The following is a 23,531-nucleotide window of genomic DNA, read 5'->3' as shown; positions in this document are numbered from 1 at the left end:
TCAGCAACCGGGTGATAAACAACTTATCCTGCAAGGCCCGTAAATTCTATGATAGCTGAATACAAACAAGGCTATGATCACTATAAATGCTATCTAAAATTTTAAAACCCAATAAACGTGACCGTAAACCCTCCCTAATTAAATATGATCTATAAAGGTCCCCACTGTGTGCCCCTTAAATGTGGGGACAACCTGTTTGCTGCCGACATCCACTACAGACATGGAGCTAACCAGATCGTATTAATTCAGTAGGTGATTGAGGGCGTCGCCCCGACTGGAGTGTTCAAAATGTATACCACCCATTCTGCCACAGCTCAGTTCACCCTTAGTGGTTATTGTTGGATTGCCACATAGGTGGCTGTTAAAGTCCCCTGTTAGCATCATACAATGTGAAGCGTCTCTGCAATGTTGTTTAACAAAGCCACCCAATTGGTCAATCTGGCAGGACCCTAAGATGTTCACTGCATTATAAAAATGAATCAGGAGCAGCTTAGCATTCCCACGTTTCAAAATAACTGTCTGAATATTACTGTTAGTGCTGGGTATAGGAGTAATTACACATTTCAAGGCTAGTGAGATGTATATAACCAAACCTCCTTTGGCTCTGCCACTAGATGAACGTATGGCTGGAACAAAGAAGGCCTTATAGCCCTCTAAAAAAATAAAACTGTCCACCAGCCAGGTTTCTTGTAAACAAATCACAGGGAATAACCTGATGAACTCTATCCACTTGGGGTCTTGAAATTTCCCTGCCGTCCCAGCAATATTCCAAGAAATTATATTATAATATAATATAACAATATATATATAATATATATAACTATGTTACCTGTAGCTACAGTTAGGGCAGTTTTTGGGCTCTCGACCTGGGCGGCAGTACAAACTCCCCCCACCCCCGCGGTTCTCCTGAGTGACCTTCTCTTATGCACTGAGAATTAGAGGGCAGTGCAAGCTCATTACACTGTTTAGTCAGTCGCAGTCCTCTAAGGAAGAAAGAGCAGCAAATCTATTGCACAGACTGGGTAAGATGTTAAAATGCCCCTGGGGATCATGGGTAACTTTCTGAGGGGTATGATGACTAGTTCTTATAATTGCCGGGGTACCATTTAACTTGCCATTAGTGTGTGAGGATCGGTTATTTCTATTTGGTAACTCAGATTGGTAGAAAAAAACCCAGGGGGAGGATCTGGATTCCAGTACCAGTGTTAGGCATGCCAGATCTAATTTCTCTGACTAGCCTTTCAACAAGCGTACGGTCATTAAATTTGACCACAATACAGTCCCCCACACCAGATTTTCTTGAGTTTCCTACCCATCCCACACGGTGGGCCATTATGATGTTACGATCTATTGCAGGGTTTACTGTTAGGTTATTACGTAGCCGATGAATCACCTTATTCTTAAGTTGGGGATAATCTTCGGTGGAACCAAGGGGAAGAGGCGGCACATTCCCCAAAATTACCACCAGAGGTTTGGATTGAGGGGGTAGATTTAATACTATGGAACTTGGGACATTGGTATGCGTTTCACCCTTGCTCCTACTATCATGGTTCCTGGGTCCCACAGGTATGTTGCCAGGGTTTGATATTGACGGGGGCCTGTTGGGTATGAAGCGCTCAGTAGTGCTTCCCGACCTCTCTACCGATGTCATTTCAGCCATCTCTCCTCCCTTAGAAGCCCTAGAGGTAGATGGATCTTTAAATAAATGCTTCTCTATTGTACCTAACCTCGCTTCAATTGCATCCAACTTCGCCATCACGGGACTGATTATTCTTACTAACCTCTCTTCTAACTGCTTTAAGATATCCGATGTCACCTGGGGGCAGTTAGAACCCCACACTCCCGCTGATGAACTAATATCGTTCCCACCCCCCATGTGGGTATCTAGAGCTAAAAGCATAGCTACAGATCCTCCCTGCTTATGCATATCGTTCCAATACTTGGCCTGCTTGACAATCTGTTGACTTGTTTTGGGTGCGCTACGGGCTTTTCTCTTTTTTGACTGATCTTTGCCTTTAAGCACTGGCATAACCTTCCATTGCCTAGTACGGTTAGACGGAGGAGAAGGAGATGGTGTTGAACATAAAGAATTAACCGATGTTAATGGTTCAGAATTACCCTGTTGCTGGTTGGATGTAGTGCTCTGTAATGCTATTTGAGTGTTAGCTACAACTATGTTAGGCTCTAGCGGGGGGCTTCTGGTGGAAGTGAGTTAGATGATTCTAATGATAACCTCCGCTCCGTGAGCTGGATCTCCTGTATTAACACTGACTCTGCCCTGGAAAGGAATGCATCCAGAGTCCCCACCACACCCACCCCATTTCCCCCTTTTCATGAAGACTTGCTCATGTCTCGAGTTAACATTTTTCTTAGTTGTACACAGCTCAATTACCCACAGAGTCACTATATAGCACAGCCAAAACAATTTGTCCAGCGATTCACCAAACAGATGTCTCTCCGCTAATACTAGCAGGTAGTTTTTAACAGTGTTCCCCTTAAGGACCGAAGGCAATATTAATGTTTCGCTTACTTTAGGTCTTCAGGTCTTGATAACAAAGTTCGGGGGGTGGCCCAGCCCAGCCTCTGTCAGTCGCTGACGGGCGCGGACGGGCACGTCCCGCACCGCGGGAGCCCTGGCCCCGGTTTTAAGCGCCTCCTGGCGCGGATCATGGCGTCAGCGGCCGCAAGGAATGCTGGGGGGCGTAATTTTCCAGTCCCACAGACTTCTATACAGCGATGGCGGCCCTCCGCACTCAGGACTCGGCCCCAGCCTTCCGTGAAGCACCCGCGAGGCAGAGGGCTACAGGCATCAACAAACATGGCAGGTGAGGTAGAAGATAAGGTGGCTGTGAAGGCGTCCCGCGCCGTGGGAGCCCTGACCCCGGTTTTAAGCGCCTCCTGGCTTGTATTGTGGCGTCAGCGGCCGCAAGGAATGCTGGGGAGATATTTTTCCAGTCTCCCAGACGTCGATACAGCGATGGCGGCCCTCTGCACTCGGGACTCGGCCCCTGCCTTCCGTGGAGCACCCGCGAGGCAGAGGGCTACAGGCATCAACAAACGTGGCAGGTGAGGTCCCGCCGCCAAACATAAAATGGTGCAGTGAATGCTAACTTAACACGAGAACAAATCACAAACAAAATATCAAACCATTTTCTTTTCATCACACGCGGAGCAGTAGCTTCAAAGCAGCTTCATATTTTACTTGATTGCGCTGCCCCCAGGGCAGCAGGAGTTCACAGCTTCCCTGGTAGCAGAATATTCTGGGTAAAATGGCGCACTTTCCCTGTTTGCACCAAGTGCACAAGGGCACAAACAGGGAAAGTGTGCCCTATTCATAATAGGGCCCCTGAGCAATATAACTTGTGTATGACTCAGATTAATGAGTGGATGAAGCTTAACTGCTTAAAACTAAACTCCTGTAAAAAGGAGGTTTTACACCTGGGTTAGGACATCTCTTTTTGGTCATCTAATTGGTGGCCTACAGTCATGGTTGGACAGCCATCGCCAGTAAGTAAGGTACGAAATCTAGGAAATATCTTTGGCAACAGGCTGACCTTTAAAGATCAGATTAATACCTTAGTTGCTTCAGTCTTCTTTGTCCTAAAGATGATTAGGAAGGTCTGTCCCTTCATACCACCCGGCCTCCAAAAGATAGTTGGTACCACTTTGCCCTTGGCCAAACTTGACTATGGAAATGCTATATTCTTAAATCTTCAAAAAAGATTTTTGCGGAAACAAATGCTACAAAAAGCTTCGGCATGCCTACTTTTGGACATTCCTACACCAATCTGTTTCACAGGGCTTGGCCAAACTACACTGGCTCCCAATTGACAAAAGGATCAAGTTCAAATCCCTATGGATAGCTTTTAAAGCTCTGCACAATGTTGGTCCAGACTATTTAAGACATCGTTTCACTTAGTACACACAATCTTGGTATCTAAGTTTGGCTACAGCCAAGCTCTTAGTGGTTCCTAGAACTAAAAGAGCCTACTGGGGGTGGGAAAAGCTTTGTTGCAGGAACTACAAAATTGTGATACTTGCTTCCCATCACACTAAAAGATAGTCCTATCTTATGGTTCTACAGGAAAATACCAAAAACCTGGCTTTTTAATAACTGACACTGTACCTTTTTCTTTTATTCCTTGTACACCTCTCATTTCAGATGCAGATCCAAGACGCCTTATGGTTTTCGAGCACTATATAAAATTAAAATCAGTTCACAATCAAATTAAAATAAAATCTACGACACTGCTCGCCACTCCATTCCCCTCCACTCCACATCACTCCATCCCACTAACTCCACTCTACCCCACTATCTCTACTCCAACCCAATCTACCCCATTTCAATTAATTAAAAGCTACCCCACTCTGTTCTACCAACCAATCTGCTCCACTCTAAAGTACCCCACTACACGCTAATCTACCCCACTCTTCTCCACTGCAATCGACCCGTCTCCACTCCACTTTAAATCTACCCTACTCCACTCTATCCCAATGTCCGCCATGCCACCCTACATTGCTTTAGTCCACACTGCACTCTACCTCACTCCAATTTACCCAACTCTTTTCCACTCCAGTTTATTCCACTCTACCCTAGTCTACCATGCTCCACTCTACCCAACTTCACTCCAATCTATCCCTCTCCAATCTGCTAAACTCCAATCTAATCCATTCCACTCCAATCTGTCGCACTCCAGTCTAGCACAAGGTACTCACTCTAATCTACTTCACTTCAATCTACTCCACTCTACTCCACTCCAACCTACCCTACTCCACACCACTCTATCCCACTCCAATCTGCCCCACTCCACTCGACTACCCAAATACACTCCACTCTTCCCCAATCTATACCATTCTTATCTACCCTAATATACCTCTCTCCGCTCGACCTTGATCTACCGCAAGCCACCAAATTCTACTCATATTTACCCCAATCCACCCAACTCTACCCTACTCTACTCCAATCTACCCCACCCCATTCCACTCTAATCCATCCCACTCCACTAAAATCTACCACTCCAGTGAAATCCACCCACTCTACTACAATCTACCCCACTAAATCTACCCCACGCTGCACCACATTAATTTACCCCACTCCACTCTAAACCAATCTACCCCACTCTAAGCTACTCCAATTTACTCTACTTTAAACCATTCTACCCAATTCCATGCTACCCCAAACTACCCCACCCTACTCCACGCTGCTTTAAACCAACCTACACCACTCCACGCTTCCTCAGTCTAGCCTTCTGCACAGTACTTCAATCTACCCATTCCACTCTACCCCAATCTACCCCACACCACTAATGCTTACCCATGCTAACTAGCAGCCACACTGGTGTACAACATGGCTAAAACACATTGCCAATAGATCAAGCATAGGCGAGATCTATTAGCTTTGCCAATGCTTGTTTTTATGACTGTCCATTTTATCCCAGGGATTCCATACATTGAATGAGTTTCATATGTTATTCAATAAGAATGAACCTGATTTGTGTCCGGGTCATAGGGTGCCATTCCTTTCATATCTGTTGGCTGTCCAACTTCCAGTGGGCGCAAAGATGTGCAGCAAAGAGGCTCCAAGTCTAAGCCTATGGAAACAGACAGCTCTCTGCTATCGTCTGGCTCCACTGCCCCTCCAAGGCTTGGCCATCAGATGGATTTAGGCGTGGCAGATGCCCTCTGCTCCTCTTAGGTGGAAAGGAGTCAATTATGCTGTATATTAAATCGGATGTCATTAAGTAAATATTTTGGCTCAGTTTTCTTTAAGAGGAAGTGTTGACTTCGGGTTTTACTGTCTGTCTGACAAAACAGGTGCCAATTCTTGAAATGTGTACATGTCATTGTATGCAGCGTGTTGGAATTGGCCCCTGCTTTCCCCGAGACATTTCTTCTGACAAAGTGTTTCCAACTTAGGTGATATGGGCACTTTGCCACTGCTGATCACTGTCAAAGTGCAAGTGCTCCCTGTGCAAAGTGTAATGGTAATTGGTTGTCCATGATTTGTATGTTTGCCTTACGAGTAAAGTCCCTAGTAAAGTGCACTATGTGTGCCAGGGCTGGTAATGCAAATGCTACTAGTGGTCCGTCAACACTAATTGTGCCACCCACACAAGTAGCCTTAAATAGAGAACTCAGGCTGGCCATTGCAGTGCCTGCACGCAGTTTGGTAAACTGCCATGTTGTCCTGACAAGTGCACCCACTTGCAAGGCCTTACCCTTCCCTGTCTATGCATATCAGGCACCCCTATGGTAGGTCCAAGGTAGCCCCTGGGCAAGGTGCAGCGCATGTGAAAGGTAGGATATGTACTAAGGTGTGTACCATATCCTGACAGTGAAATACTCTCAATTTCGTTTTTCACTGTTGAAAGGCCATCTTGCCCATAGGACAGAATGGGGAGGCTGTGTAAGATGTTTTCCAGCCTATCTTCTCAAAGGCTTAGGATGGAGAGGTGAGGTTTAGTGTGCCTGAAATCACAACGTAATAACACATCTTTTTATGAAGTTGGTTTTTACATTGTGTGTTTAGAAACCACTCTTTTCGAAGTGGCTGGGTTTTTGTGCTCTAACATTTCTGTGCCTTTGCCTGGTTGTGGATTGACTGTCTGGATTTGAAAGTGATAGGTTCTGGGGAATGTCTTGACCCAGGGGAGGAGGGGAGACATCAACAGGCTGACCTGCATCTGGAGTGTAGGGGAGGAGTAGCCACTAGAGGTGAAGAGGCCTGGGTTGCTGCCATAAAACAATGGTCCTATCTCCTGCTGAGTAATTGAGAATCCAGACCCCCACTAATCAAAGGAAGAAGGTGTCACTGTAAGGGAGGCACCCAGAACTGGTTTGAACAGGGGTCAGTGCCCTCCTGAACACAAAACTTGAAAGACATTTTGGGGTATAACAATGAGAGCTGAAGCCCTTGAACTTTGGAGAAATAGATTGATCAAGACTGAAAAGGATTAAACCTACTTCATGGTCAAGAGGAGCCTCTGCTAAGGAATAAACAGTTGCAGAGACTGAAGGAAATTACTGACCCTTGCTGTGTGTTCTGGGGCTGGCCTGCAGTTTGCGGATTTAACCAAGGAGAGGCTAAAAGGACTTTGCTGTGTCCCCCTGCTTGAAAGGACTTTGCTGTGTGCTGTGTCTGGAAGTAACTTATCCCCAAGGGCCGGAGGTGAGCTGGCTCACTGTTGCGGAAACTCAGGAACACAAAAGTTTCCAGGAGAATCTCAGCGACGCTGTATGCGTGTGCTTTTTGCAGACTGAGACCCTCGTAAGAATTGCTCTGTGATCGTGGGCACCTGGAGTCCAACGAGTCTCAGCGATGCTGTGTGTGTGTGCTTTTTGCAGCCTAAGCCCTTCGTGAGGATTGTCCTGTGATTGTGTGCACCGGAGTCCAAGTGAGTCTCAGCGACGCTGTGTGCGTGTGCTTTGTGCAGCCTGAGAACTTCGTGAGGATTGCCCTGTTATCGCGCACCCGGAGTTTCAGTGAGTCTTAGCGACGCTGTGTGCATGTGCTTCGGGCAGCCTGAGACCTTCGTGAGGAGTGACCTGTGATCGTGCACGACCGAAGCTCAAGTGAGAATCAGCGACACTGTGTGCTTGTGCTCTCTTGCAGCCTGTGATGTTCGTAGCACCAGCGGCCCGGACCGGCAGTCCCAGAGTAGCTGAGCCGCCGGCCCGAGCCTGCCGTTGCCATGGCCGGACCTCGAAACAACCCCGCTGAGGGAGGGCCCGAGTCCCACTGCCTAGAATTCACAAAGTTGCATTGGAGGCCCAAATCGTGGGAAGAAGAGAGGAGAGCGAGGTCGCACCCCCCAGGTAACGTGTGTCACCGCCTGGGGCGTGGTGCGGGCTTGGAAAGAGAAGCTCTCGGCCTCTCAAATTCCAGCAGTATGAGCCTCTACTTCAGCTCGACTCGCGGCCCGTACTTGCCAGGGAGTGGCAGTACCGGGGCCGGAGTGCGGAGCTGCACTTTTGGTTTACATCATACTCGTGTGGGGGCATCTGCTGACGGAAGCTGACCTCTAGTCAGTACAAGAGGCGGAGAGACCATCTAAGGCACCGTAATCGGTGATGGAGTGTATTACGCTTTGCATTATTTCTGCATTACGATATACCTGATTATTGTAATACGCATTGCATTATTTCTGCATTATAAACTACCTGAAGTGTATTAATCATTGCATTATTTCTTCATTACGAACTGCCTGATTGTTGCATTACGCATTGCACAGTTTTTGTAAAGGGAACTACCTCATTGTTGCATTACACATTACGTTAGTTGGCACAACAAACTACCTGATTGTTGCGTTACACATTGCACTATTTTGGCATTATGAACTGCTTGATTGTTGCATAACGAACTGAATTTTTTTTACATTGCACAGTGCCTGATTTTTGCATTACGAACTGCATTGCATTGTATTAGGACTGCAGTGGATCATTTAGAAATGTTCATTAATATCGCCAGAACCTATAAGGGCTGGCTGGCCTAATAACCGGCCAGGAGGAATATTACAAATGTGCATATGTTGGTTTTATATTGTGTAGCCTCATCGTATATCTTGTTATATAAATTTATACTCGTTTTTATAAAACTCGTGTGGAGTCCATTTGTGGGGTCATCATTGAGTTACTGAGAGCGTGGTTGAAAATATTTTACACGCTTGCCTTGAAGATAAGCCTGGCTGCTCGTGCCAAGCTAACGAGGGGGTGAGCGGGGGATATCTGAGAAGGTGTCCTTCCTTTCCCTGATGTGGAAGCAAGGGTCCCTATTTGGCCTAAGGTACCTACCTCCGCCAACTAGCGACCCCCCTGATGTGGAAGCAAGGGTCCCTATTTGGCCTAAAGTACCTACCTCCCCCAACTAGCGACCCCCAGATATAACACAGCGCAACCTAGTTGAACAGATGTACCTGTGTGAGCATATACTCGTTTTATTCCTTTAATCGCACTCTTAAACCTTTTCAGAATAGCCAGAATGATACATAACATGAAGCCTGACCTAGAACGTTTTCTAGACGTGGCTCTGGGCCCTGGACTCGGATAGATGTTTAAAATAGCTGCAGGAGTTACTGAACACCTCCAAATAAAAGCAAGTGCCGCCCAAACGTAAAGGACAGAGTTTGTGGAATACAGAACAAACGAGTTTCAACATCCTGCAGCTGAGAGAGCGTTAACCCTCCCCTATGTTTTTATAGGAAGTATTTTCTTTATGCTAATATGTATGTGCTGTTTAATTTGTACAGTCAATCTTATTGCAGTGAGATGTGTCACCTTGTAATACTGAAGACGTTTAGGGATGCTAATAAACGAAGGCTTGTATCTGTAAAGCAGCCTTACCTCAAATTCAATTCTTCTACTACTGCACGAGGGATTGTGATTGTCTCAGGCTGACAGTCATGATCCCGACAGGCAAAGCAGCAGGTGCACCCATCTGGGACATACTTTGATGATTGCTCATTGCTCGTTTTGTTTGCTCAGGTGTGTACTGTGCTTTCATAATCTGTTTCTGTTTGAAGCTGGTAAGATAAGGCATTCCAATTTATGATGCCCACATTTTTTTTAAAGTGTTTGTCTATGTAAAATAAAATAAGCCGTACACAGCTGTGATTCTCAGCTGTCAATCTTGAAAATTAAAGCCTCTTGTTCGAAACATTCTGCCTTTTTCGAAATTCTGTTGTATGAAAACATAAAGGGCACTCTCTTTTGGATTATAGAAAGGCGATAAGCAAGAGCTTACTGGAAGTTTGGAAGCTCTTGTCCCAAATGAATCCGCTCCGCAACCCTTGCCTTTCCCGCCAAATCTGGTCCGATCGGGCTCGCCAAAACTGGACCCTTCGGAGGTCTACATGAAGTCCAAGAATATCTTCGAGGACAAGCGTAAGTAGATGGACAACCCTTCTTTCAAGATTGTCACTTGTGCTTCATACTGTTTTCTTCAATCATCTGTTCAGATGTCTTAAAACCCAGGCCCAAGTTGTAGAAGTTTGCAACATACTTCCTGGATGGTTATGATTGTGTTTGAAGTAGATTTCCAACTTTTACAAGATTTAAAAAAAAAAATAGATGGTGCCGGAAAGACAAATGTAGATTTCCAGAAATACTCCTGCAGCAATTACTCACTGGGAATTCTCCTCTGGTAAAAATGTACACCTACTTAATTAAATAATGCTGAAATCTGAATTTGCACATGTAGTTTAGTATATTTTGTTTTTTCATAGGTAAATACGTTCCCTATGCAGAAGCCCCTACCCTCGTGCCCCCTGAAATATAGTGTTCTCCCCTCTTGTACTCTTTAGAAACACTCTTACACATGTTTTTCACATAAGTGAATTTGTTTTTGTTTCCAAGGTGATAAACTACGTGCAACTTGTGGTTGAATATCTATGAATTTACAAGTTCCTGTGTGTTCTCGACAGTTTGAAGGACCATCGTAGAAACTCCTCCCATTGAGCACCTGCATTTACAAATTCACCAGAGAAAGATTTTTCAAATTCTTAATGCAGTTCAAAATAATTTTTTCATAGGTTATTCATTTCACACTCGCAAATAGTTTTTTTCTGTAACCAACTGGGTCTTAGGTGAGTAAAACCTTTCTGAGTGCGGCCCTTCGGCACCATCAAATTTTACTACACATCTTGTCTCGACATCTTGTGAAAATTACTGTCACGATGTGTTACCAAATTGTGGTTTTCAATTGCTTTTTTTCCTGATGCACGGCTCTGGCGTCAGGAAAACAGTACTGTGTTTCAAGAGAAGACCTTGAGCAAAACTAAACTAATATCTTTACTTTGTTAGCCGATGCTTTTATTGAGATCAGGGTCTTTCTTTTCATGGGAAAAAGGCTCACAGCCTTGAAGAAACACAATGCTACTTTGAAATGTCTTGCACGCTCCGTTCGAATGCACACAGGGATGGGGAGACGCTAACATAGCAGTGCTGCAGAGACTGACTGTGTGAAGCATTCACCCACAGGCCGCGAGAGCTAGACAGCCACAGAGGAGCAGAGAATAACAAGAAGAGCAAGGCTGGGAGGGGGTAGAAAGAGGTCAAAGCATGGTCAGTTAATGCTGTTTATCCCACAGCTCCCAGGACAATCTCCGTTCTCAGCTCCACCCTGCGTTGCAAAGTCAATGTTAATTCGGAAGATCCCAAGCGCCCAGACTCGATGGCCCTGTAAGATCCCGGTGCACTCTGGCCATAGACTCTAGCACCAGAAGGGAGATCGGTAGAAACCTGTCCATGATAATGTGACATCACACAGGCTAAATGAAAGGCCTTCCATTACCATAACATCTCACAGCGTCAAAACCACGATGCTAAACTTTACCAATGCTTGGCCATAACCAGACTGAGAGGAGTAATTGATACATAACTTTCCAGGTGGTCCTCTCTTAACCTCTCCATAGTCTCCGATTCATCTAAATTCTTCCAATGCTTGGTGATAACCAGACCAATAGCATTTTTGAAACACAACCTACCAAGTGGCCCTGTCCCCATCCTCTCATTGCAAAGGTTCAAGTGCCTGCACTGCCAGGCCAGGGCTAGACGGGATACTCAGATAGGGCACAAGTCGAGGGTACAGTTGGGTAGACAACGTCTACCCACTATTTCCACAGGGTGGATGCCGTCTACCCTCCAAGAGGGTAAGCCCCACAGAAATATGCTAAACGTGTCCCGTTGTAATTTTGAGGCATCAGGACACTTTCAGCAGCACCTGCACTTTGTCTGCTTTTGTTCTGAGCAGCAACGTGCATGCGGGAAAGAGCCTTCTCAAATTTCAACTGCGCCCATATCAAAAGCCGAAGTTTAAGGGTCACCAGGCCTCCTTTTGTTGGAGTATCCTGGCTGGGAGCTACCTGGAGCCTCACACCTAAATACAATGGAGGCGAAACAAAGGCGCATAAGCTACTATCACTTCACAAGTACTCAAGAGAGGCATGCTTTTGACATTGTTCAGTCCCTGTATATAGTAGATGCTCTGTAAGAATGCCAGATGCGTAGGTGTGCAATGCAGTATTGTGATTGGTCTGAGCGCTGTGGTTCGGCGCTGAGACGGGGAATGAGAGCCTGGCCATGTTCTCCACCCAGGCTGTAATGCAGCCTGGGTGGAGAACATGCACAGTGCGCATGAAGGATTGGCCGGGCCAAGACAGCCGGCCAAACCGTCATGCACACTTTAGAGTGCAGCAACCACTGCTCCTTCCTCATCACAGGAGCCTGGCCCTGCCACGCCTAAACCTGGTGAATATTAAAAATAAAATTATGATCACTCCTGTTTTTCTTTTTTCTTTTACACTGCTCTGAGAACAGTGTGGCAACGCTCCTCCACCTTAGCAGAGGAGCCTCCACTGCAAACAGGTTTCAGAAAATCCTGCTGTAAATGATTACATTACCTTGTACTGGCTCTATTTAGTTGGGTTTCATTTATTTTCCTAATATCACCATGCACCTCGCTAATAGTGGGGACTTGGTCCTCTTATAACTGGTGCAAAGGCCGTCACAGGCGACAGGGAATATGTTACAATGATGGAAGGTCCAGAGGTGGTAAGTTTCAAGAAAGTATTTATTGTAATACAAGGTTACAGAGGTATGATGTTGAAGCCAGGATGGTAAGTAGGCCAGTAAGTAACTCTGTAAGTATGCCCCACCAGGAGCTGTCCTCCTGGCAGCTCAGCCTTCAGTCACCAACTGAATCTGTTCACCCATCCAACATTCTATGACATGTCCAACATTCCACACATACAGACTAGAGAGCAGGGGAAGACAGAGGATAGAGAATTAACTATACAACAGAATCCTCCCGACTTCACATAGGAATTGCAAGGTTCACACTGCTGTCACCTAAAGGCCAGTGTAGAGAAACACTTGCATTGGCTATCGCCTTTCAATAAATAATATGAATAACTTCTGTCCCTTATGCCGAGGTTGTTTGATAATTAGGCTACGCTAAATGTACTTTTGCCAAATGTGAGAAATAAACCTAGTGCAGGAGGAAAGGAAATGTGCACCACTGTGACGCATCAAACGGGTTTGTTTTTCGTGCTTGTTTATATATTTTTTTACCCTGAAATTCGATTGGATTTTTACTTTTGTACTTGTGTTGAAAATTATCATTTCTTGGCACCCGGTTCGCTGAACAGGTCCAACTAAACAACCCTCTGTGAGTCTGTAGCACCTTGGGCCCAATTAACTGATGATTGATTGAAGACAAAAATGTTTGTTAGGCCTAGTAGTGCAAAGCCAACTGAGAGTTTACCAGCAAAGAATGTTGAATACGGTATCGCTGACGTAAGTGACGCTATCCATACAAAATGCTAAAGAGCAGTGGTGTCAATATTTGATAGAGGAAGGGACACATTTTTGATTTGAACTTCTCCCTCTTCTGTAGGGCTCGAGAACATAAGTGCATGGTGGTTAGAGAACAGGTTGTCGGAATGAAGCAAACACTGGCAGCTACAGCGAGCAGTGAAGGCAGTGGCGGCTCCTCCGCTAGGGCGGAGGAGCGTCGTCCCAGTGCCTGGAGCAGCAAAGAAAGGAAAAACTAAAATGATAATAACTGAATGTTTTCATCATTTAATTTTTTCCTCCTGCTGCAGGAGTGCGTGAGACGGTGGGGGGAGCTGCAGGGGAGGAGTGGTAGACCACTCCTGTGCGCAATGACTTTTTGGTCGGCCCTCTCTAGCCACCCAAAACATTCATGCGCACTCCCCTGTTCTCCATGAAGGCTGCATTACAGCCTGCATAAAGAACACCCACCCCTCCAGCCCCTGGCTGAGTGCCGTTTGTGATTGGCTAAGGGGTGGGAGGCTGGCTGGCTGCCTGCTTCCTGTTCCGACCTGGAGTCGGACACATGCGAGCAGGATGAAGACGCAGGACCCGATAGTGGCAAGGTAAGTTTTATTTTTTTATTCTTTTTTTTTTTAAGCAGCTTGCGCCCCCCTTCCCTCCTGCTGCTAGCCTGTTGTAGTACTACAGATGTTAATTAGAGGCGGGCAAGCTAGCAAATTAACAGAGAGAGCAGAGTCTAGTGCCTGGCTTAAAGAGCTTATGCATGAACCGAGCCTTGAACATATTTTTATTGTAAATAGTGCGACAAACATGACATAAAATATGATAGTCTCTTCAAAATGTAAAACCTGTATTTCCTTTACATGCGGAGGTGTTTCTTCTCAGTACATCAGATTATCACCACATTAAAAGGTATTTAATAGAAGGCATCATTTTTTAACATAAGCTTAGAAATGATCCTCCCCCGTGGCAATGCCATTAGTGAACTGAGAGGCATGTCAGTCGTCATGTATACTCAAAATGTGACCTAGATTTTTATTATAGATTGAGCTACAGTATAGCATATTAAATCAAACACATGAGGTTTTAGCACAGCGCCCAACCTGACCTCACGTATTTGACGGTTCTCTCATACATGATAATGAAGGGAAAGAAGGCTAAGTGAAATAAACTATTTGCCAAGGATGACACCATTTGCAAGAAGGACAGCTAGGATTGATCTCACTTTTTCTTGGATCACAATGTGTAATTCAGCCACTAGATGGGTCTCCTTTTCTGTGACTCCGTTTTACGTCAAATGTTAGTGCTGTGTCTTAATATCCTGGTGCACGAGGTTAGAGTGCACTGGCAGACAAAGCACATGCAAGCTCTGGTCGTTTTGGACTCGAGGGTTCAAGAAGACACAACTGAGCCGAGCCAGGCATGTGCCCCGAGCTTTCAGTGCGGTGTCACGCCAGATTACGTAGTTATGCTGAGCCTTTAACCGATTGGCCCCTTTGGAGACGCTCCAGCTTCCGTTGTTGCCGGTTATGGGGCCCATTAAAGGGCCCTGTACAGTGTACTGGCAGTGGCAGATGAGCTGAGAAACGTAAACTTGATGGCCCTTATCACTCTGTGACGACTTCTTCACTTGTGATGTTCTATATTGTGTTATTGTTATCTCTTGAAGTGACGCCATGTTTCTGCCCTGGGCTGCTGTGCTGCTGTGCTGCTGCGCCGCTCTGTGCAGTGGTGTGCTGTAGTAGACTACTCCTGCCGGCGCAAGAGCGCAGCCCCTTTAAAGGTGGCCTCTTAATTATGCGCCCTCTGTGATTATGTTTAGATTGTTTTATATGGGGAGCTGTCTCTTTATTTACTTGTAAATTTCACGGCCCTGTTAATGAAGGGAATGGCGTTCCCTTTCATGAGATGAGCGCCCCTGGGGGGGGGGGGGGGGGGGGGGGGGCACATCTGTCTTGCGTTGTGTGGTTATGCGGTGCTTTATCACGAGGCGCGCATCTCGATTGCATGTCATCGCGTAGATGTAGGTTGGAATGTAAACAACATTAACATTCTCCCCTCATAATGCTCATTAAGCAGCAATAAATTGCATACATAAAGTCGGAGAGCGGCAGGCGGCTTCTTTGACTTTGACCTAGTTAGTATTATGTGACTGTCATCAAGATTTAATGTTCTGCTGCCTTTAATTTGCACTCTCCTCCCCGAGTGCTTGCTGTGCGTGCTGTCTCCACTCTCTCAACCCGCGGTGGTCGGAGCTGCGCCTTGGTGCAGTCAGGGGCTGGTCTGTGAAGACACCAGCGCTTGCAAGGATTCTGGTGTCATGAAGTGGGTTTGGGCTGTATGCTTTACGTATACAGCCCTAAAGGAGGAAGGGTATCCACGGGAACACACGCTCCAAGAACATCATAGCATTCTTAACAAAGTATTCCAAAAGAGAAGACATGTTAAACATTCCTAAAGACACCAGACCACTACAAAGGGGATAACTCTCTTGTAAGGTCCAAGCTTGGCTGACCTTCTGGCAACGGGGTGCACGTGGAGCTCAGCATGGACCGTGTTACTTAAGGGTACGCGCCAGGAATTCAGCGTCATTTTTACAGCGTTGAAGCTGTAAGTTCTGTAGTAGGGGATCTCTGTGTATAGTCATAATCTAGTGAATAGTCCCGCCCATGTGCGTGGACCCCGGCAATCAAAAATAATCTCTTAAGTTGTCAAAATAATGCAGAAACTGCAAAGACACTTAAGAGAGAATTTAAAGACAAATAATGCAGCCTATAACCACAGGCTACACTGTCCAGTACTTCAACTAGAAATTCCACCAAAATTCACCACACACAGTACAGCCTGCTAGTTTCTACCATAGAGAAACCTGCCTCCCCCAGTCAAGGACTCAGGAATGATAGAGAGGAAGGCAGGGACAGACAAGCCCCATAGGCTGCCATTATGTGGCTTAAATAGGATACTGTGCCTTTAAGAGAACTTTCCAGAACTTCTCCCAGTATCCCAGAATGCATAGCAGGTCCCTCTTACTTCAGTTCTTTTTTCCGGCTCCTGCTTACAGGACCCTGGCATTGAGCTCTCCCTTTCTCAAGGGTTTATTGGAATTGTTTTTGCACTTTTGTCTTTTAAAAGTGTTACCAGTTTATTTCTTGGTGCTCTCCTCTCCCTTTTGTGCTGTTTTTAGGTGTTTTGGGGCTCCAAAATGCCTGGCCTTTTTGTGAAGTGCCCAGCATGTGAGAGGAAGAAGGCCAAGGGCGATCCCCATGAGGTCTGCATCGTGTGCCTTCCGGAAGATCATGTCCCTGAGGAGTGTGTAATCTGCCAGCAGCTTTCTGCTCGGACCTTGAGGGACAGATTGAAGATCAGGCTGGCTGGCCTGGAAGATAGGCGACTGCGGGCTGCAGGTGGGTCTAGGCAGCCTGGGAAGGTTCCCTCTGCCTCTGCTGAGGCCCCTGGGGGGCTCCCCGGGGGCAGGAAGTCCAGCAATCGGCCCCATTCTCCGTCGGCGTCGATGGCATCGACGACGGCGTCGAGAGGGATGACGCCGGCGTGCTCCCCTTCTCCCCGGGGCTCCGGGTCGAGACAGCGGGATGGCTCGACGGCGAAGGAGAAGCCGACGTCTAAGCCGCCGCCGTCGACGTCATCATCGTCGTCGACGTCGAGATCTTCCTACCGTCGACGAAGACACAGTGACGTGTATCGACGCTCGCCGTCGAAGCGGCGCCGACGCTCGCCGTCGAGGCGACGCCGTCGGTCGTCGTCGAGGCGACACCGTCGATCGTCGTCGAGGCGGCACCGCCGATCGACGTCGAGGGGCTCCTCGACGTCGGGAACATCAAGACGACGGCGGCGCTCGTCGTCGAGAGGACGGCGGGAGATGTCGCGGAAGAGGAGGTCGACGCCGAGGAGTCGGCGATCGACGCCGAGGAGAAGAGGGTCGACGCTGAGGAGACGGCGTTCGACGCCGGAGTCCAGGAGACGTCATTCGACGCCAGAGAAGCGTCGCTCTGCGTCCAGCAGACAGCGGTCAGCGTCGAGGAGTAGGTCACCCTCTCCTAAACGGCGGAAGAGGGACTCTAGTCCCAGGAGTCACGCTGCTTCCAGTGGAGGTCGCAAACGGAAGAGGTCGCCGGCTGATGGGGATGGCTCTCCGCGCCCCTCGCCTAAGGGGTCACCGGGCTCGGTGTACGAGGAAGTGTACACTCCGTCTCGGCCCAGGACTCCTACTCCTCCCCCCGTGCCTAAGGAGGACCCTCCACCCAAACCACCGCTGCCTTCGGGAGATCCCTCTCCACCTCCGATCCCTCCGCATGGGCCCACACCGCAGCCGAAGGTTCCTCCGCCGAGGTCCACTTCCCTGCCGTCCCTGCCTGTTCCTCCTAAGGGGACTCCGAAACCAAAACCCCGAGAGGAACTGAAGAAACCCCGTGAGGAACCGCGGAAGACCCCCCCACGTAAACCAAAGGAGCGCCCACGAGCTGGCAGGTCACGCTCTCGCTCTGGGCGGAAGGAGAGATCGCGGCACAGATCATCCACGCGATCGCGGCACCGCCATAGGAGGCGCGAATCGCGCTCGCACACAAGGTCCTCTGGGACTAGGGATTATTCCCCTACCCTATCGGGGTCGCCGGACACCAGAGTGTCCCCGATAGATGACCTGGTTGCCTTTCAGGACGTCCTGTTGAGGGGCGCGGCGAAGCTGGGCATATCCCTGACAGTGCCTACGCCGAAGACATCGGTCATTTTCGAGACTCTACATCAGAAGCATCTGTCTCGTCCTCTCCTGCCCCTGGTGCCGGGCCTAGAAGAACCGGCTATGGCTCTGTTTCTCACCCCGGCGGTGACGAGGGCGGCTCCGTCGAGATTACTCAAAAAGTACCGGGCTCCCGACTCGGATCCGGCCTTTTTGAGAGCTGAGCCCCCGCCTGACTCCGTCATCGTCACGGCGGCCCGCAAGCAGCATGCCACCACTCCGACCTCCACGGTCCCCCCGGACAAGGAATCTCGGTGGATGGATTCGGCGGGGAGGAAAGTCTGTGGAACTTCCGCTACATCCATGAAGGCGGCAAGTGCCACGGCTTTGTTGGGACGCTACGACCGCGCCCTCTGGGACTCCCTTGAGCGCTTTGCGGAGCATCTGCCCCGGGAGCAGCGTGAAGACTTCATGGAAGTCCTGAGTGAGGGGATGCTGGTGGCCAACCAGATAATCAGCGCGGCTGCGGACTCTTCCCTGTTGGCGGCTCACGGATTTTGCCACGGGATCAACCAGCGGCGCCACGCTTGGCTCCGGCTTACGTCCCTGAAACCGGATGCACAGCAGAGGGTGGCCAATCTGCCGTTTTCCGGTGAGACCCTCTTCGGGAAGCATGCGGATGATGAAATGGCCCGCATGAAGGCGGAGGCAGAAACGCTGACGGCTGTGGGCCTGGAGAAGCCCAAAGAGACCAAGAAGCAGTACCGCCCCTTCCAACGGCGGTTCGGCGGACAAGGCCGTGGACGAGGACAGGCTTCGGGGCACTCACAACAGCAGCAGCCGTTCCGTAAGCCGTTCCAGAAGCGGCAGAAGGGCAGGGGAGGCCAGCAGTCGGCTCCAGCGCCCAAGGGCCAGACGCGGTCTAGGCCCTAGGAACTTACTTCCCCCGGATCCGTTACCCACTCCGGTAGGGGGAAGCATACAACTTTTTCTGGCAGAGTGGAGAAAAATTACTCAGGACAAGTGGGTGCTGAATATTGTTTGCAATGGATACAGTCTTCGGTTCACCAGCCCTCCTCCGGCTATTCCCCCGGTCGGCTCGCAGTTTCAGCTGCGCGAGCTTCAGGCGGAAGCGGATGTCCTGTTAAGGAAGAGGGCGATAGAAGATGTACCTCTGTCTCAGAGAGGAAGAGGTCTGTACTCCCGGTTCTTTCTGGTTCGCAAGAAGGACAAGAACGAGTTCAGGCCCATTCTGGATTTGCGACAGGCAAACAAATGGATTCGCAGAGAAAAGTTCCGCATGCTGTCGTTGCATCAGATTTATCCTCAGTTGCAACAGGGAGACTGGCTTTGCGCTATAGACCTACAGGATGCTTACTTCCATGTGCCCATTGCACACAAACACAGGAAGTTCCTGCGGTTCCAAGTCGGCACCAATCATTATCAATACACAGTGCTCCCATTCGGACTGAAGTCTGCGCCGAGAACATTCTCAAAGTGCATGGCGGTGGTAGCAGCGCACCTGAGGAAGAACAAGGTGTTCGTCTACCCCTATCTGGACGATTGGTTGATCAAGGCATCCTCCTTCTCGGAAGCGCGAGCGCACTTCCAGAAGACGTGCGTTCTCCTGAACAAGCTGGGGCTGCACATCAACATGGCCAAGTCTGTCCCGACTCCGGTCCAATGCATACAGTACTTGGGAGCCTCCATCGATACGCTGTCAGCAAGCGTGTCTCCTTCGGAAGAGCGACGATTATCACTCCTTCGGAAGGCTCAGGCTCTTATGACGACTCCATCTACAACAGTGAGGACGGTGTCTTCTCTACTGGGATCGATGGCCTCTTGTATCTTCCTGACGCCACACGCACGGCTGCACATGAGACCGTTGCAGGAGTGCTTGGAGGACCAGTGGGATCAGAGGAAAGGATCTTGGGACGACAAGATTCGACTGTCGCTGCATGCTCTTCAGTCTCTGAAGTGGTGGTGTTCGGCGGAGAATCTCCTCAGAGGGGTTCCCTTTCACAAGGACATTCCCACGCAGACTGTCGTGACGGATGCGTCTCTTCTGGGATGGGGAGCGCACTCCGGGACTCTACAGATTCAGGGCACGTGGTCACCGATGGAGACCACGTATCACATCAATTTCCTGGAACTCAGGGCTGTTCACTTGGCGCTGAAGGCCTTTCTTCCGTCCTTCCAGACCAACTCTCTGCTTGTACAGACGGACAATACCACCACGATGTATTACCTCAACAAGCAGGGGGGCTCGAGATCGCGCACCCTGTCTCAGGAGGCGCAGACGATCTGGCACTGGCTCCTGGCCAGAGGACTGACGATAACGGCCACCCATCTACCAGGTGTGCAGAATGTTCAGGCAGACGCACTGAGCAGACAGCTGCAGGAAAACCACGAATGGGTCATAAACGACGAAGTACTAGGAGAAGTCTTCGCAAGGTGGGGAACTCCAGACGTAGATTTGTTCGCCACCGCCGAAAACAGCAAGTGCAGAGACTTCGCCTCCAGATACTTCCAACAAGGGACTCTGGGGAATGCGTTATGGATCAACTGGACGAACAACTTTCTGTACGCCTTTCCTCCCATTCCCCTGATTCCGGCGGTGCTCATCAAGCTGGCCCGGTCCAGAGCTCGGATGATACTCATCGCCCCGGAGTGGCCCAGGCAGTGGTGGTTCACGGACCTACTTCACCGGTCTCTCCTTCCTCACATTCGGTTGCCGTGCAGGCCGGACCTTCTCACGAAGTTCGGGGGACGGATGTTACACCCCAACCTCTCATCTTTGAGTTTGGCGGCATGGCTCCTGAGATAGTGCAATATGGCCATCTGAATCTGCCCGATGATTGCATGGACATACTGAAGGAGTCTAAGAGACCTTCCACTCGGACTTCATATGCTTACAAGTGGAAGAGGTTTTGTATCTGGTGCCAGTCTAAGAACCATGATCCTACGACCTGCAAGGAAGATGTCATCCTTCCTTACCTTTTGCATTTGGCGCAGTCTGGCCTTAATGTCCATTCCATTAAGGTTCATCTTGCTGCATTGACTGCCTACAGGAAATGCCCTTCACAGACTTCCTTTTTCCAGATCCCTGTGATCAAAGACTTTCTGGAAGGCTTGAAGAAAGTATTCCCTCCTGTCAGGCTTCCCTCGCCTTCTTGGGAATTGAATGTGGTGCTGTCCAGATTGATGAAGGAGCCTTTTGAACCTATTCATAAGGCTTCGTTGCAGCACCTGTCCTGGAAGGCGGCGTTCCTCGTGGCCATTACATCGGCCCGCAGGGTGAGTGAAATTCAGGCGTTGTGTTGTAGTGAACCTTATACTGTATTTCATGCTGCTAAGGTTGTTATGCGTACTCACCCTAAATTTCTTCCCAAGGTTATTTCTGATTTTCATGTCAACCAGACTATAACTTTGCCTACGTTTTTTCAGAACCCTTCATCCCCAGCGGAGAGGTCTCTCCATTCCCTGGATGTTAGGAGGGTGTTGAAATTTTATCTGGATAAAACCAAGGATATTCGTAGGTCTGACCAGTTGTTTATCAATTATGGATCGGTCAGGACGGGTCTTGCGACCTCGAAGCAGTCCATCTCTAGGTGGATTGTGTCCTGCATACAATTGTGTTACCAGAAGGCTAATAAGACCTTAGGAGGTAAGCCTAAGGCTCATTCCACCAGGGGCAAAGCTGCCACGACGGCTCTGCTCCGTAACGTGCCGATTGCTGAAATCTGCAAGGCAGCCACTTGGAAGTCGGTTCATACTTTTGCTAAGCATTACTGCCTGGACACTGACGCCAGGGCAGACGCTCAGGTTGGCCAGGCTTCGCTGCGGAATTTGTTCGCACAGTAGTGGCATTATGTATTTGTTCTCCACCGCCGCTTTGGTGTGGGGATGGGCTTGCCATTCTATTCACTAGATTATGACTATACACAGAGATCCCCTACTACAGAAGGAGTAGTTTCTGTCCTGTAACTCCAGTTCTGTAGTAGGGGTATCTCTGTTATAGTCATAAGCGCCCGCCCTCCTCCCCGGTGGAGATTTTTTCATCATACAGGAATGCGACAGGTCTGGCGTACTTCGCCTTCAAAAAGAACTGAAGTAAGAGGGACCTGCTATGCATTCTGGGATACTGGGAGAAGTTCTGGAAAGTTCTCTTAAAGGCACAGTATCCTATTTAAGCCACATAATGGCAGCCTATGGGGCTTGTCTGTCCCTGCCTTCCTCCTATCATTCCTGAGTCCTTGACTGGGGGAGGCAGGTTTCTCTATGGTAGAAACTAGCAGGCTGTACTGTGTGTGGTGAATTTTGGTGGAATTTCTAGTTGAAGTACTGGACAGTGTAGCCTGTGGTTATAGGCTGCATTATTTGTCTTTAAATTCTCTCTTAAGTGTCTTTGCAGTTTCTGCATTATTTTGACAACTTAAGAGATTATTTTTGATTGCCGGGGTCCACGCACATGGGCGGGACTATTCACTAGATTATGACTATAACAGAGATACCCCTACTACAGAACTGGAGTTACAGGACAGAAACTACTCCTTACTTTGGTTAGATGCCACTGGACTCTTTCTGCACCTCAGGTATACCCTAGAGTGCCAGGTTTCATGCTTTCTTGCAAACGTTGAATGTGGAGTATGTATTGCTCAGTGCGTCTTGCTATTTTTGTTATCCACCTGATATATCTGGTGTCATGTTAGTGTCCGTCACCTGAGTCTTGTCGGTTGAGCTCTACGGACAGTGGAGCGGAGTGGGCCAATGAGGGACTGTTGTCCAGTCCATGGAAGATCCTAGGACCCTAAACAGTAGTTTCTGCCCATTGGAGACGTGTTGCTTTAGTCGAGGAGCTCTGGCTCAATTGTAACCTACTTGCGTGATCCAGGAAACCCTGAGCTGGAGTCGAGACTCCCGACTGACCCTCTGTTATTGTGGGTACATCACCTCAATGGATGGTGTCTCCGTTAAAAAGACTGCAGATATTGCAGCCTTGGTCTCTGGTTTGAAGCCATGCATGTGTATCATATTTATGAAATGAAAATTATTAAAATAAAGCATTTTACCAATGAAACTGAAGTACATTTCCAAATGACACTCTTGATGTGTGTATCAGCTAGCTTGCAGAAATAATCTGATAGGACGCCCTGTTCCAGGTGCTCGTAAGATTGTTGTTAGGTGAACTGGACATGTGGCGCACGCTTGGGATGAAGTATCATCACAGTTTGCACGTGATCATTGTCCTTTTCTCATAATGCATTTGCCTGTAGTTCCTGTAGCCAAAAGTGGAACAAACCTGCAACGGATGCTCCCAACCAGTTCTTAAAGCCCCCACGCCAGTACGTGACTGCGGCATGCACAGTGGGTAGGAAGCTTTGGATCTAGCTTTGGGTTTTTTTCACCATCAATTTTTCACTTATTTCATTGACTCTCGTCTTAATTTTATGATCCGTTTTAAGTAGTGACACCCTCAAACTAGTACTTACTCCCGCCACATTGTGCCATGTTTTCTTGCTGTCTTTTCTTAATGTATAGCTGTAAT

General features: G+C 48.4%; 1 protein-coding gene across 2 annotated transcripts in view; it reads left to right on the top strand.

Annotated features, from left to right (window-relative positions):
- MAGI3 (membrane associated guanylate kinase, WW and PDZ domain containing 3) overlaps positions 1-23,531 on the top strand; it is a 1,323,293-nt gene that overhangs the window by 962,206 nt on the left and 337,556 nt on the right. For both annotated transcript variants that reach the window (XM_086923326.1, XM_086923327.1), the window contains exon 12: positions 9,717-9,879. In XM_086923326.1, coding sequence (XP_086779452.1) covers positions 9,717-9,879 — 163 coding nt within the window. The remainder of the gene's footprint in view (positions 1-9,716; positions 9,880-23,531) is intronic.

Source organism: Lissotriton vulgaris, chromosome 5 (genome assembly GCF_964263255.1).
Source record: "Lissotriton vulgaris chromosome 5, aLisVul1.2, whole genome shotgun sequence".
Lineage (NCBI taxonomy): Eukaryota > Metazoa > Chordata > Amphibia > Caudata > Salamandridae > Lissotriton > Lissotriton vulgaris.
The sequence above is the reverse complement of the archived record's forward strand: the minus strand, read 5'-3'. Positions and strand labels throughout refer to the sequence as shown.